Source organism: Buteo buteo, chromosome 13, assembly GCF_964188355.1.
Source record: "Buteo buteo chromosome 13, bButBut1.hap1.1, whole genome shotgun sequence".
Lineage (NCBI taxonomy): Eukaryota > Metazoa > Chordata > Aves > Accipitriformes > Accipitridae > Buteo > Buteo buteo.
The window spans coordinates 8902831-8917326 of NC_134183.1; the positions used below are offsets into that span (position 1 = coordinate 8902831).

At 53.0% G+C, this 14496-nt stretch overlaps 2 protein-coding genes across 5 annotated transcripts; one reads left to right on the forward strand and one right to left on the reverse strand.

Moving 5' to 3' along the window:
- The first annotated feature begins 201 nt into the window (after positions 1-201).
- Positions 202-5407, forward strand: RASL12 (RAS like family 12). 4 transcript variants are annotated; one of them, XM_075043883.1, is made up of 6 exons: positions 202-442; positions 1373-1489; positions 1592-1648; positions 2794-2867; positions 2962-3152; positions 4024-5407. In XM_075043883.1, the coding sequence occupies exons 2-6, from the start codon at positions 1381-1383 to the stop codon at positions 4406-4408; spliced, it is 816 nt and encodes a 271-aa protein (XP_074899984.1). In that variant the 5' UTR covers positions 202-442; positions 1373-1380; the 3' UTR covers positions 4409-5407. The 4 variants fall into 4 exon arrangements, with proteins under 4 accessions (XP_074899984.1, XP_074899982.1, XP_074899985.1 ...); XM_075043881.1 differs by having other exon boundaries at positions 218-442; positions 1285-1489; XM_075043884.1 differs by lacking the exon at positions 202-442 and adding an exon at positions 450-1085.
- On the reverse strand, positions 5399-13795 carry SLC51B (SLC51 subunit beta). Its single transcript, XM_075043886.1, has 5 exons — positions 13639-13795; positions 9866-9966; positions 7880-8023; positions 6943-7033; positions 5399-6104 (listed from the first exon to the last, which is right to left on the reverse strand). The coding sequence occupies exons 2-5, from the start codon at positions 9903-9905 to the stop codon at positions 5888-5890; spliced, it is 492 nt and encodes a 163-aa protein (XP_074899987.1). The 5' UTR covers positions 9906-9966; positions 13639-13795; the 3' UTR covers positions 5399-5887.
- Between the last annotated feature and the right edge of the window lie 701 nt (positions 13796-14496).

A 14496-nucleotide genomic window follows, 5' to 3' on the forward strand; every position in this document is an offset into this window, starting at 1 on the left:
TTAGCTCCGATTGCTTTTAAGCATCCTTGACCTGCGTCCAAAGGGGGTCTGGGGTTCCCCCAAGGGCTCTGCTTCTCACAGGGGCATGATCCCCATCCTCCCCACCCTCCCCATCCTCCCCATCCCTGGGGCTTGCAGGGACTTCCACACTCCCAGACTATTTTGGGAGGGTTTAAAAATATCCTGCCTGCATTAACGGGCAATAATCCCAACGGCACAGCAGCCCTGCATGGCCACGGAGCAGCCTTCACCCCCCCAGCCCTGGGTATGGCCCCCCATAGAAACCCCTCGGGGCCAGCCTAGGGGCCGTATCCTGCGGTCCCGGGTGCTGAGTCCCATCCCAAATGGCTGCGATTGCCATGACAACGCTGACTTCAGCCTCCGCCACCTACTCGGGCTCGGAGCCTGCTGGGTGCCGGCTGATGGCTTGGTGCGGGCAGCGGTGAGTACTCCCTGTGCTCCCCTTTTCCCCTCAGGATCGTGTCTTTTGGGTGGAAAAAGGGGGCTTTTTTGTCCCCCTGCAAAGCCTCTGCCAGCAGCAGAAGATATCTGTGCTTAAACGCAGCCGAAGGAGCCGGGCAAGCGGTGGGCAGGGTGGCCGTACAGGCAGCATCGCTCCCGAGCGCCGCTCCTGCCTGCAGGAGGTGTAATGAGTGCGCTGGCCTCAGCCAGGGGAGCGGGACCAGGCTTTTGCTCGCTGTGAGGACACGGCGAGGTGCTGGGGGCTCGGCGATGTGCCAGGGACATGGCGAGGTGACCGCTGAGCGGAAGCACGGTGGGTTTTGGGCTGGGGGTCCCTGCCCAAAGCCCCAGGAGCTGGCGGGGGGGGAGGCAGCGTGTGCCCTGCTGGGGAGACCATCCTCGGGGCGGCCGAAGCAGCGTGTCCAGCCCGGCGCCGGCGCGGCAGCTTTCCTTACAAGGAGTTTGGCTGGGGCCTGAGCGGCAGGAGCCGTGCTCGCCTCCGCCTGCCTCATTCATCAGCAGCCCCAGCGGCGCAGGGGCTGCTGCTCCCCCAGCCCTCGCCCCGGCCTCGGCGCCCACACAGTCCGGCGAGCCCCTCGTCTCCTCCAGCAGCGGGTTTTAAGGTGGGAGGTTGCATTTCTTTTCTCTTTCTGGGGTGAGAAGGGTGGGCAGAAGGCTGGGGGGGGGGGGACGACTGTCTTTGCTTGAGTGGGGTGCTGACTGCCAGCATGGGATAGTGATGCCGGCCGCCCTGGCTCCAGGATGCGGCTGGAGGAGAGCGGATCACCCTCCCCGGTGCCGCTAAGCCCCCCTTTCCCCTAGGCTGGGGCACCCCAGGAGCCAGGCAGCGAGAAGGTCCCCATCCAGTACGGCACTGGGTGCCCCACGTCCCCCCTGCTCTCTCCTGCAGGACAGAGGATGTCCTCGATGTTCGGCAAACCCCGAGCCGGTGGCGAGCGGCCGCCCCAGAGCCCCCTCGGCGAGTGCAACGTGGCCATCCTGGGGTGCCGAGGGGCTGGCAAGTCAGGTGAGATGGGTGCCCCACCGCCACGGGGATGGCTGGGCATCAGGGGGGTGCCGGTGCTGTGGGGGGGACACCCACCTCACCCACCTCTTTCACCTCCTGCAGCCCTGACCGTGAAGTTTCTAACCAAGAGGTTCATAAGCGAATATGATCCGAACTTGGGTAAGACGCTTTCTCTGCGAGTGTTTCCCCTCGGTCGTCCCCCATGAGCTCCCACGGAGCATCCTTCCCATCTCCTGCGTTTCCCACGAATATGGCATTTAAGGGGGAAAAAAACGCCAAAAAACCAACACCCCAAATTACATGAAAAACAACGGAAGGGCTGGATTTGACCCAAACATGCCTGTAAAAACAGAGGTGAAAGCAGCGCTCTCTCTGCGGGCATGTCCCATGGGAGAATGTTGGCTCCTCGCATCAGCCCAAAGAAACTGAAAGCCAAATTACTGGGGGTCCTCGGGGAGCATCTCATGCCTCCTGCTTGCTCCTGGGGGTGCTGGGCAGGGGAAGGGCTGGGGGAGCAAGCGGGGGCTGTAGAGCGGGTGGCCCCAGGGGCTGTGCTTTGCAGCAGTGGTTCTGGGCATTTTTTTTCCACTCGTTTTGAGTAATTAATAACTATTTTCCTAGGCCTGGCTCCAGGGCGCAGGGAAGAACCATAAATGATTTATTGGGGACATTAGGGAGATACGGACTTTGTCCAGGAACCAACTCCAGCCCCTAATAACTCAGCGACTCACAGGAAAGAAGGATAAATCCTCTCCTCCTCAGATCTTTTTTGGGAATGTGGTTTCATCTTCCCACGTCAAAACCTTTCCGAAACACATCCATTAGGACCCAGCCGGGAGAAGGCATCTTTCTCCCGGGGAAATGGCTTAGCAGCTCTCCCTGCTTGCCCTCCTTCCAAAAGAAAGGGGTACTCCTTTTGCCTGATTTATTGGGAAACAGCCCCGGTGTCAAGCCCCCAGCTTGCTTTATCTCACCAGGTCGTGGCATTTAGATAAGGGCTGAGCCCCAGGCGCAGTGATGGCCATGCTGGGCTCCTTCCCCTCCCTCCTTCTCCCGTGGGAGCCCATGCTTGCAGCATGCAGGGGGAAATAACTGCTCCCAGCCAAGCCTGCCCAGCAGCAGCATCACCAGCCCCCCAAAATAACATTGTCTCAGGAAGGAGCAAGGTGGGAGGCATCAGTGGAGGGTGCGCCTCAACAAGGGCTGAGGTTGCTCCACAGTATCCCAAGCATCCAGGGTTTTTCTTGGCTTTGGAGAAGATGGGACACCCCAGCCCATCCTCACAACCGCCCTTCTCCTTGCAGAGGACACCTACACCTCGGAGGAGCTGGTGGACCAGCAGCCCGTGCTGCTGAAGGTGATGGACACCGCCGACCAGGTGAGGCACCAGGGCACCTCTGGTGCCAAACGCCCGGCTGGACCGAGGCTGGACCGCGACTGGACCACAGCTCAGCTGCTCCTCTCACCCCCAGGATGGCCCCGGGAACTGCGAGCGCTACCTGTGCTGGGCCAGCGCCTTCCTCGTTGTCTACAGCATCAATGATAGGAAGAGCTTTGAGGGCTGCCAGAGCTACCTGGAGGTCCTTGCCCTGCACGCGAGGGGCTGCCAGCGCCGCTGCCCCGTGCTCCTGCTGGGCAACAAGCTGGACATGGAGCAGTACAGGTATCGGGCATAGGGCAAGGCTGTCTTTTCCTGGTGGGGGAGAGCTGACAGATCCCCCCCATCCCTCTGGCTGGGATGCAAAACCCAAATATGCATTTTTTTTGTGGTTATTTCCACCCCTGTCAGCATTTGCCACGTCCTCCCACATCTCCGAGGTTCCTGCTCTCCTGCCTGGAGGATGATGTGTTTATTTTGAGCCCATTGGTATTTTCAGTGGGATGTTTTTTGGCTGCGTGGTAAGGCAGCGTCACTGTCCCTGGGCACGGCTTGAGCCCACTCCAGCTCCTTGCTCCCTTCTGGATGTGCCCATTCCCTGGAGCCCGTTCTCACTCCATTCCTGCTGCCAGGACTGGTTGTCCCCGGTGTGTTTTTCTGGCCTTTTGTGCTGCTCTGGGGCTGTGCTGAGTGTTGGTCCCACGGGTCCTTGAGTCATGTGCGTTGCCGAACCCCCCTCCATGTATTGCCGAACCTCCCCATGCTCCCAGCACGGATTCTGGCAGGAAGCTTCCCCCTCCCCACAGTGAGGACCCGCCCCATCTCCTCTCTGCTTCTCAGTGCGATGCCATCGCATCCAGCCCCCTGTGTCCCTGGCACACATCCCTACTAAGCCTTCCCGGCACGGGAAGTTGCATGATTCCCCAGGGACCTGCGCAACACGTTACTTTGGGATTTCGGGAAAGGCAAAACCCTTTTGGAACCATGTCCCCTGCTTGTCCCAGGATGGGGGACGAGCGGGTGCTGCCCTCGTCCTCGCCAAGAAGCAGGCGTGGGGTGTGGGGTCTATTGCTCCCCGCTTGCACCCCTTGCTCCCCTTTTCGGGTGGTTGCAGCACCCTGAGGGATGCTGCACCCGTCCCCTCCGCTCTCACCAGGCAGGTGCCTGCAGCCGAAGGGATGTCGCTGGCGAGCAGGTTCGGGTGTCTCTTCTATGAAGTGTCGGCGTGCCAGGACTTTGCAGGGGTGCAGCACGTCTTCCATGAAGCTGTGCGGGAGGTGCGGCGCCAGGCGGAGCGGAGCCTGCCTGTCCGGCCGCTCTTCATCACCGAGGAACGTCCCTGCCTGCCGGTGGCCATGCCGGTCGCCCTGCCCACCCGCCACGGCTTGGCCAGCTGCACCTTCAACACCCTCTCCACCGTCAACTACAAGGAGATCCCCTCGGTGGCCCAGGCCAAGCTGGTCACCGTCAAGTCTTCGCGGGCTCAGAGCAAGAGGAAAGCTCCCACGCTCACCTTGCTGAAAGGCTTCAAGATATTTTAGGATGCATCCCTGCGGGCTGTGGAAGGGGCAGTGAGAGACTCCCCGTCCCCTGGCTCCACAAGGGATGAGACCATCCACGACAGACTCACAGGCATGGCAGCAGCCGCTGGCAGACGGTGGCCCCGGTCTCCATGCCGGGGTGAAGCACGTGATGGCAATGTGGTGAGCAGACAGGGTGCCGAGAGTCCGAGATCAGCTGTGGCATCATTCTGCCTGCCCTTGCCCCGGCTCTCATCCCCCATGGCCAAGCCCTGCTTCGGTGTTTGCACCCTGTCCTGTCGCCGGCAGCGGGGGCCAGCCCGGCTTTCCGTGCTTATCCGGGCAGCTCCCAGAGCAGCCGGAACCGTGGGCACCACCTGGAGGGTGAGGGCTGTTCCCAGGGCCCCCCAACCGGCTTGGGTGCCTGGCACACAGCGATGGGTGGCTGGGAAGGGGGAGCTTATTGTTAATCAAGCACTGAGGCACCCATCTCGTTTATCTCACGGCTCTCCTGTCCGAGCAATAAGTAGGAGGAATTTATTTTTTTTTTAATCCAAAGGAGAAAGGTGCAGATATTGTTTCAGCTGACTAAAGGCCTCAGGTGTCCTGAAAGTGATTCCCATGCATCGAAATAAGTCATACCAAAATAGCTGGGTTTTTAATCAACTTTTTACACTATAGTGTTCTTTTTCGAAGGCTTTGCAAGGAGATGCTTCACTGACGGGGACACGCTCTGAAAGCCTTTGTTTAAAAGACTGACGTATTTCCAAAAATGTCTTAAATTATTTCATGGCTTCTACATGTGCCTGGTGAAGAGCGTGAAGTGAATCCTACAGGTGACCAGGCTCTACCCGTGCCCAAGCCTGGGCCAAGGGCTGTGCGTTCAGTTTCACTTGCTGTATCAGGTTAAATGTTCGGCTTCTCCCTGGAGTTGCAGTTACTCTGCAGAGTAAAATATCCACGTGTATATTTGTACATATATACATATATATATATATATATATATGACCTTACTGATGGCGAGAGAGATTCAATATGGGATTTTGATCACCCACTTTGGAAAATATTTTAATAAAGATGATTTCTGACAAGAACAAAAGTGCCTCCGCTTCAGTGCAGCTGTTTTCCTGACGGGACATGACAGCGCGTTCCCTGGCTGACCGCAGGAGAAGCCTCCCACCTCCCACCCTGGCTTGGCTCCCACCCATTTGCGGCAGGGGGGGCAGGCAGCATCTGAAGGAGGGGGTAAAGCTGGTGGGGGAGAGAAGGCTGGAGGCAGCCAAGCGCAGCGGGTAAAGACCAGCCAGCTGGGAGCTGAAACGGAGGAGGCACAGGCTTGCCTCTAGTCCAGAGCCACTTCTGCTGGTGCAGTTCTGCTGCTTTCTCTCCCTTCTCTCTTCTGTTTCCCCAGGTTAAACTGCGATTTTAAATGTCCATCACTATGAATCAAGACATTCTGATATATTCCTTAAGGCCTAAATGTTTTGACTTCAGCTGATGTTACATGGCATCCTCAGATCTCTCTGTGTACAGAGACGTGACAGTTCCATCCTTCCACTGGACCACCACTTCTCCTGGTCTCTGATCCTGGGGCACCACCTCCTGCTCTCCTGGTTCAGCCGGGCTGTATTCCTGCACAGGCATCAGGGTTTGCTTGGCTTCCAGCTCAGCCTGCTGCATGGTTTCTACTTCTCTATACATGTGGATCTTCCTTTTCCTGCAGGGAAGGCATAAAAAGGAAATGCGGAGTGAAGCAGTGAGCCCAGCCCGCATCTGGGGGCAAGTATCTACTCCTGGTGATGGTTACATCCATCTCTTAACACTTTGGCCCTGGGAACACATTAGCTGCTTACGGGCAAACCTCGCCAGCTGCACTGTGTCACGTAAGTGGTCTGAAGCGTTTGAGTACATACAGCCGCAGGGTTTACACTTGGCAAACACGCAGCACAGCACATCACCCAAAGCGAGGCAGTAACACCCAGCAAGCCATCATTAAAATGAGAGTGTGGCAGACTTGTAACGTTAGCTCTTTTTCTCTCATTTCAAGGTGAAAGCTCTGATCCAGATATAAGTTTTCTTTCTGTAGAAAACAGCGAGTTGCTTCTCAGCTGCAGGGTTGTTGTGCAGTAGTAGAGCCCAGGGGAACATTGTGGGAACACAGGCGGGGAAAGGCTGGGGAGACCTGCTCCAGAGCCCCTGTGTGCCCCTGGACTTAAGGGAGAGCACCTCACATCACACGTGTAATGTCACTTCCCTCCCAGCTGCCCTGTTGGGCTGGGCAGAGCTGTTGCAGATGCTTTACAGGATCCAGGGCCCGGAGAAGTGAAGTGACTTCTTCCAAGTGACACACAAGGAGAGCAGGGAGTCAGGCAAGGTTTTAAAATGAAGCACGGTTCAAAGGGAGTTTGTCTTTGCTCTTCTCCCCATCACTCAGGGTTTGTCCTGCCCTGCATCTCAGCATGCTGCCCTGCCCTGCCAAACCCATGTCTGTCTGCCTGGGGGATGTCTCAGCGCACCACCACACACCAAAAGACCCCCAAATTTTTCTGTCTCACCTGTTTCGCACAATGTTAATAGCCAGAAGAAGAAGACCCAAAATCATGGCCACGAAGGAAAGTGCAAGAACGGAGTAATTCCACGTTGACGCTGGGGGAAAGCACAGAGAGACAGCATTAGCATGCACAGGGCAGCGTCACCCACAGAGCCTAGCCACACGTGGTCTGAGGATACCCAAGGTCAGAGTGCTGTGGCTTGGCTGCAGGATGAGGGCAGAAGTGCTGGTGTCCATCTCACCACCCAGAGCAGAGCACCCACGTCACATTTTTGGGGATAACCTCAGGCAACTCTCCCTCCCTGGGCAGGAGACTTACACAACTGCTTTCTGCTGCTCACAGCCCCCTCACCTCGGGCTCTGTATCTCTCATGCTGACCACATCTGCCACACATGGCTTTTCAACCTTTTCTGGGAGCTGTGAGCAGCTGTGCCCAAGGGTGGGAGCAAGGCTGAGAGCTGCAGCATCCCACCATGATCACTGCTAGAAGGGCCCCTCTGCTCTGCAGCCTTTCTCGCCACTGCCACACTCAGGCAAGTAGGTTTTGCCTTTGAACACCATTTGGGGTGTGCAGCACAGATGGCAGTGGATGTTCTGTCCTTCATTTTTGCAGCTTTGAACTTGATCCTTGGGGCGCTGACCTGTTTCTATCAATCTGCTCTCTCCACCACTGGTCATCCCAGACCTTTGCTCCCTTGGCAAGCTATGCCTGCAAAGAGGCCGATTCCCTCTTTGGGAGAAGACACTATCTCAGCAAAGCCTCATGCCTGTCTTCACCCATGGCCTGCTTCTTCTGGAGGTGAGACTGAGGGTTTACGTATCTGGGGTAAGTCACTTCCTTGGGTAATTCCCTAGGGCATGTCCATTAGGCAGGAGGGTTGACAGCCAAGGACTGTTTATCTCTTTCAACTCTCAACCCAGGAACGTCAATGGGACTTACAGTCTTCTCTGCGGAAAAACCAGAGCAGCTCCTCCAGCTCTTCTGGATCTATACCCAGCGTAAGGGTCACATTGCCTGCTGTGTTGTCATACATGTCTGTGCTGGCAAGGGCTGCAGGGAAGTACCTGTCTTGCTCTGCCTCAGCTGTGGAGGAGAAGAGCAGAAAAATGCAATGGTTGCTCACTGCAATACTTCAGGCTAGAAATGGACTTCCCCTTGGCTCCCAAGGTTGCCCAGCACGTCTCTCCAAGTGGGCAGAACACAGCCGTGAGGGCACAGCCTTATTATCTCATGCACCGAGAAATGGAGAGCGTTTCTGGCTCACACTGCAGATCCCATTATGGTGGGGCACCCAGGGTTGGAAAGACCCCAGAATGCTGACTGTGCCTTTCTACATTCCCCAGCAGCGTGTGTGTGGCACATACCTGCTTTCTCCTTGCACACGCTCCTGTCTGCAACATCTTGCCATTGGGCCTTGAGGCCTCTCACTTTATCGAGAGTGACTCCTTTCCTGTTTGCCACCAGGTAGCCCTGGCTACTGCCCACTGGAGAGAGCAGCGAATTCAAGCAGTCTCAGCTTGTGTAGCCCAAGCTGCCACAGAGACTTGTCTGCACTCTGTTGGCCCCCACCATGGAGAGGCAGCTCTGTGTGCCGTGATTCATCAAGGAATCACCTTGCCAAGACCAGTCCTGGAAATCTGACTCTGGATTACAGTCCTCCAGCAATAAATCCCCATTCATTGGGCTGGCTTGTAAACACAACTTGACTTTAGCATTTTTCATCAGAAAAGCTTCAGTGTCTGCAAAGAAACCAGCACGTGAGTGTGGCCACCCCCTAAGCACAGGACATATACACACACAGACTATATAGGGCAGGTGGGAATGACACCCAGTTCTGGAACTGGGAAATCAGCATAGGGCAAAAGGCATTCAAGAGGCAAACTGTCTCCAGGCCAGCTTCTCTCTGCCAGGGCTGCTGGGCTCGTAGCTTGAGCTTTCCCTAACCCACACTTCTCAGCAAACATAGCTCAAGCACATCCTTTTGGGTGGGTCCTGGGAAGCCCAGCTAGACTTGCCCTTGTGACCAGTGCTGAACTCTGTTTGAAGCTGTATCTGTAGCTGTTCCCTGGAGAAGAGATGATGGTAGGCTCCTCTCCTAGACTTGAGCTCTGCTGGGCCCCTTGGTGTGCTGGCTGATGCCAGCCTACAGCGCCGCACAGCCTGGCCCATGCTTAGCCCCCTCCTGCTGATTCTGGGAGGTGGGAGGCTGCTCTCCTGGGTTGCTCCTAGAGGCAGAGGAAGCTCAGACCCTTTGGTGAGCCTCATTGCTGCTTTCTGCTTTCCCTCTGGGGACAGACACCCTGATGTCCTGCTCCAGCTGGACAAACTAAGAACTGTCTCTAATGTCTCCATTCCTGGGGAACCAGAAGGGGAAGGGTTTGGGGCTCAGGTCTGTCCAGTTTGGCTGTCTAACCTTTTAAACTTCAGTGTCAGCTGAAACATCCCTCTGCACAGTGGAGGTGCAGATAGTCCCAACAGACATTGATATTGGGTTTAAAAAAAATCAAATCTCTGTAAGTCAGGTGTCTTCCTTGGTGTCAAAGAGAATGCAACAGTGCTGTAAGCACAGGCTTAAGGAGCAACTTTCCACATGGTTGAGTCAGGCTGCTGCTGGTGTATACTGAGGAAAATGGGTCCATGTAAAGGAAGAAACCATATTTCTAGAAAGTTAAGGTCTTTAATGCATGCCTTTGCCATAATACTATCTGTACAAGTTTGCCCTCAGCCAGTGAGGCATTCATAAGGATGGAATGCTGGAAACTCTTGCACGTGTACATCCAGCCCCCATGACCCCACCCTGCAGACCATGTCTTCTTGTTGTAACCCCTGCTGAGCCTGGTGTGGGTGAGAGCCTGGGAAGAGACACAGCCTCAGCACGTGTGACCTACTTCACCCGCACCATTATCCTCCAAGCCAAGACTCTACCTTGCAGCAGGAAAAATGGGATTATCCAGAAGAACTTCATATTTGTATGTGCAGCTGTGATGGATCACGCCTTCACTGGTGTTTCTTCAGCGCGCAGATGACTGGGAAAGAGAGAGAGACAAGAGCTGAGGGATAACCTCACAGCATCCTCTGCTAGCTCCCATTGTACACTGCCACTGGTTTTATCAGTGGGAGCCCTGAAAGTTACAGGAGTTATTACTCAGAGGGACTGGAGACAGCAGGCCAGCATGTTTCTCCTCTGCTATCTCCAGTAGATGAAAGGAGACAAAAGCAGAGTGATTATCTTTTAAATTACTCTGTGCTCATGCTGATTCCCCTCCCTGCTCCAGCTCTGTGTTCAGAGAGGGGATCTGGTGTACCCCTGCAGCTGTGGCACTGTTTTCTTCTGCGGACGTGAGTCTGAGCTGCCAGGACAGGGTGCAGACAGACAGTGATTCTGGGAGCCATTGACGTGATAGCAGAGTGGCTCTGGCACAGGGTCTGCTGCCTGGGGTTGGACCCCTTGCCTAGGTGACCCCGTGCAGATGCGAACTTGGCTGCTGAGAGCCAGCCCCTCCCCAGCTGTGCTCCCCGGTCACAATACTTAGAGAATACATACTTTGTGGACAGTGACTACCTGCTGCCAATCCATGGATGGCAGAATAAGGGTGTGGAGATGAGGAGGTGAAGGGCTCAGCTCCAAGAGGAGGAAAAGCCAGCTTGTCATGGAGGCAAAGGTTATCTCCCATCCCTCAGAGAAGCAGAAAGCTCTTCCTTGACCTTTAGTTCCTCATTTGTCAGTGGCATCAATCCAGCTTTTATGGCTGCTTGTCCAACTCAGTTCTTCAGCCTCCTCTGGAGTGACCTGAACTGAGCAGAGGGTTCCTGTCTGTCCACTCTGAGTCAGTTTGAGATGGTTATGTTGGCTGTCCCCAGCCCACTGCTCAGCACTGCTCTCTGGCCTCATCTGAACTGTCACTCACAGGTGAATGACATCGCAAGACACACGCGTCCCTCAGACAGCTGGCCCCGCAAGCCATTAATTATTATATGAAGACTTAGACTTTTCCAACTGTCTGATACTCTCAACTCTTACCTGCCTTTGTAGTGTGGCCTGGCACTGTCTGAAGCTGTTCCCTGGAAATTGCTCATGAGTACATTCCACCGTGCCAAGCGTGTCAACAACACCGCTGCTGACTCCTCAGGGAAGCACTTGTCCTTTCGGTTACAGACCTAGTGATTGCTGCTATTTCCCCTCCCCCCGCCCCCTTCTCAATGTCTTCACAATTCAAAGTTCACATTTTATAGTCAACCAGGCATGCAGGCTTGCTCCCTGCTGCCAGAAACCCACCTGTTAGCAATTCTTTGAGGACAGGACTCTCAAATACATGGTCCACTTAAACTCTGTATTTCAGAAGATATGGGTAAAGCTGCTCCCTGCCGTTAGGTATGCCAATTACCTTACCATCCAGGTAAGCTTTAGCTTATTCACATGGATCACTCCTCAGAAAGGAGGAAATAAAGTCTTGGTGCCAGTGAAATCAAGTTACAAGTCTGCTACACCCTAATAAGAAGTGCCATTTGAGTGTGTTAAATCTTGCTGTGCAAGGTTTCTGTCTAATCATTTGCTTGAACAGGAATATTTGACATGCATGTTGCTGATTTTCTCCTAAGGTGTTTCACAACTTGTTGGCCACCTCCTGGTGTCCTCACTAAAGCTGCCATGCACAGCAGGGATGCTAGAAAGCTGCTAGAAGTACTTCACTATTTCATAAAGTAGTGACCGCCAAATCTCCTCCAGACGTGGGAGGCTGGATCTTCACAGGTACAATACAGTAGCAGAATGGATATTTATTGTGCGTTAACAGGAAATTTAGGTAAAAGACTTTAAGGGAAACCCCTGTTATTTTAAAGTTCTTTTACATCTACATCAAACTGACCAAACTAGTTTGGAAGTTTCATTCATCAAAGCTACAAAACAAAGTGTTCTCGGGCCAGTTATCTTCCCCAGTAGAGAGCCTGAGCAGGATCCAGAACACTGCCTGCATCACCAGCTTCCCCAGTAAGGAAACAGTGAGTCCCACAACTGGGCTGGACATACTCTGGGGAGTTTGGATCTTCCAGCCTGAAAGAGAGATTTTTAAAGTCATCTCCTCCAGCTTCCCTCACACAGCTGCTCTGCCCCACTGCCCACATCCTGGCATGGGTGAGCACTGCTCCACCAAACAAGCTGAGAGAGCATGGGTGATGTCTTCTCCATTGCTCCCCTGCATGCACATCTCAGCAGTCACTCTGGCTGCTGTTGGATGGGGATGAGCCCTTAGATCTGGGCCTTAGACAACTCTAAGCTGTGGACTTTGGTCTCCTGGCCCTGTGAAGACACCCAACACCCTTCTGAGGTTGCTTCCCAGCTTGGATACAACACGGGAAGCTCAGACGAGAGAAAGCTTGTGCATTTTATGCTTGTATGGAAGGAAGTAGAAAGAACAAAGAGGTCAGCACCTCTCAAGGAAACATTTTACCTGTGTTATTTTGAGTTTATATTTACACCTGAACAATTTTGTGATTTCTTTTTTTTTTGCAAATGGGATTTTCACATCAAATGCTGCAAAATTTATGTGCTGTGCGTACTTCAGGAACAAAGAGTCACTCGCCAATACTGTCCCAAATCCTCCTGTTCAAAACCACAACCTGTGGACTTTGGTGGCATCCAATGAAATCTCAAGAAAATACAGAAAAATGGCAAGTGACAGCTTTTTGCTCTACATATTGATCCCAGCACTTACATGGTAAAATCCTTCCTTATGATGGAAGCCCTTGGAGATCTGAGACCCATCACACGCACAAGGCAGAGCTGAAGGATCGGTGCTCTAAAGGTTGGAATAACCCGGCGAAGGGTCTGTCCCATGTGGGAACACGCACGTCCCCAGCTGCATGTGGATTCTTTCCAGCCAGGGCACAGCACACTGTGCTGGGAAAACAGCATGTATGTTGGTTTTTATCGGGTCGAACACTCGAGGCTGCTTACCAAGCCAGACGTTGCCCTCACTCTGTAAATGAGAAGTCTTCAGATACTTGTTATATTGATATAAGTAAAGATGGGGAAAAAAAGTCTTCTGAAAAGACCATCAAGTACAGCTTCTGTTAAGATGATAATGTTCCTCTGGACACTCTACTCACGACACAATATGGGGCAATGCACTTATAATGTCCCAGTCTTTGTAAAAGTCTCCTCTTGTCATTCAGGCTCTCGCTGTGGTGGTTATCTTATCTTAACTGATTGTGTTAAAATATGTTAGTTGTTCCAAATACGTTATAAAAGTGGGATGCCCTGTCTTTGGGATTCATAGAGGATATACAATGGCACACCACAGAGATACAAATGGATGGGTTAGTTTATAAAGGTACATTAAAGACTGGGTTCAATTAAAGAACACAAGAAAAATGTTTAATATTGAGCATACCAAAGCAAGAAGGCACTCTGTACTATTTTTTAACCTTTGTAAAGTCAAAAGTTAAAGAGCAAATCTGAATTATATTAAAAATTTTCCTTTGACTGCTTTCCAGGCTGTTTATATGCAGGAGTTATCCCAGCCTGCTTCTCACCTGCCATTCAGTCTGTCCTTAAATAAGTTATGCAGCCTTTGCTTGAAATTTCCAAAGATTCGAGCTTTCTAACTGAAATAAATAAATAAGCTTTTCTTTACAGATAGCTATAAATTAACCCAACAGCTACTGCACCAGGAAATGTCCGTTCATCTCCACTAACTCACCAGAAACACGCAGTTCCCAGCAGAGAAGAAGCTACATTTCTTCTTCAAGCCCTGCTGTCTGGTCTCCTCTGAGCGCCCGTCCACGCCTTACTACAGTGACAAGGTTGCCTCTCCTCCTACTCTGGGTATGCTACCAGCTGTGATTCATTCTGCTCCCGAGTCATGTGTGAAGGCCAGTCCAACAGATGAGGTTCACTCCAGCCCCTGAAAAAAAACACACCTCTTCAGTGGGTCCATTTACGGCATGAGGTGAACGACCTTTTCCCAAAGAATGAACTGTAGGAACTTCCAGCTTATTTGCTCAAGCTATCGACATAATCAGTATTAAAAGAGTATGCCAAGTAGGATGACACTCAGTAAAAAGTTACCCTGGGGTTAAAATAAACGATAACGTTCACTCTGCCTGGCTCAGTCCTCATTGCATAAAGGAAGCATGTCCTGATAAAGCAGATACTAGCACTCTCCCCCCCCCTTTTTTTTTTAGTGAATGGTCATTCTAAGGCTCTCAGAGCAACTTACAAGAGCAACTGACTTCCCAGACAAAGCACAAAGCACACTTCAGAGATTTTGCCATCCCTGTTTCACAGGTACTGGTAACAGCTAAGTCAATAGACTGCTAAGAGGCTTTGCAGTGCCCCAAGGCTGATGTGCTGTCTTTTTGTGCCAGCCACTTTTGGAAAGGAGGATTCCTCCTCCCTGAACTACCTGATCCATGGGTGGAGCTGCATACCACAAAGCAAGCTAGACACCTCTCAGTGGTGGGCTTGGAGCACACAGCTAGCACTGGTTAGCTTAAGCTTAATGGGAGATGGGCAAAGTATCCTTATGTTCATCCTGTTCCCAGTGTTTTCCAGCTTG

What these genes read in the sequence shown, in the direction of transcription:
- RASL12 (XM_075043881.1), top strand. Translation starts at nt 230, where the DNA reads ATGGCCACGGAGCAGCCTTCACCCCCCCAGCCCTGGGTATGGCCCCCC. An exon ending in CCGAGGGGCTGGCAAGTCAG is followed by an intron (nt 1,490 to 1,591) that starts GTGAGATGGGTG and finishes CACCTCCTGCAG; the next exon opens with CCCTGACCGTGAAGTTTCTA. An exon ending in TGATGGACACCGCCGACCAG is followed by an intron (nt 2,868 to 2,961) that starts GTGAGGCACCAG and finishes TCTCACCCCCAG; the next exon opens with GATGGCCCCGGGAACTGCGA.
- SLC51B (XM_075043886.1), bottom strand. Translation starts at nt 9,905, where the DNA reads ATGAAGTTCTTCTGGATAATCCCATTTTTCCTGCTGCAAG. An exon ending in CCCATTTTTCCTGCTGCAAG is followed by an intron (nt 8,024 to 9,865) that starts GTAGAGTCTTGG and finishes TCTCCTCCACAG; the next exon opens with CTGAGGCAGAGCAAGACAGG. An exon ending in GTTTTTCCGCAGAGAAGACT is followed by an intron (nt 7,034 to 7,879) that starts GTAAGTCCCATT and finishes GCTTTCCCCCAG; the next exon opens with CGTCAACGTGGAATTACTCC.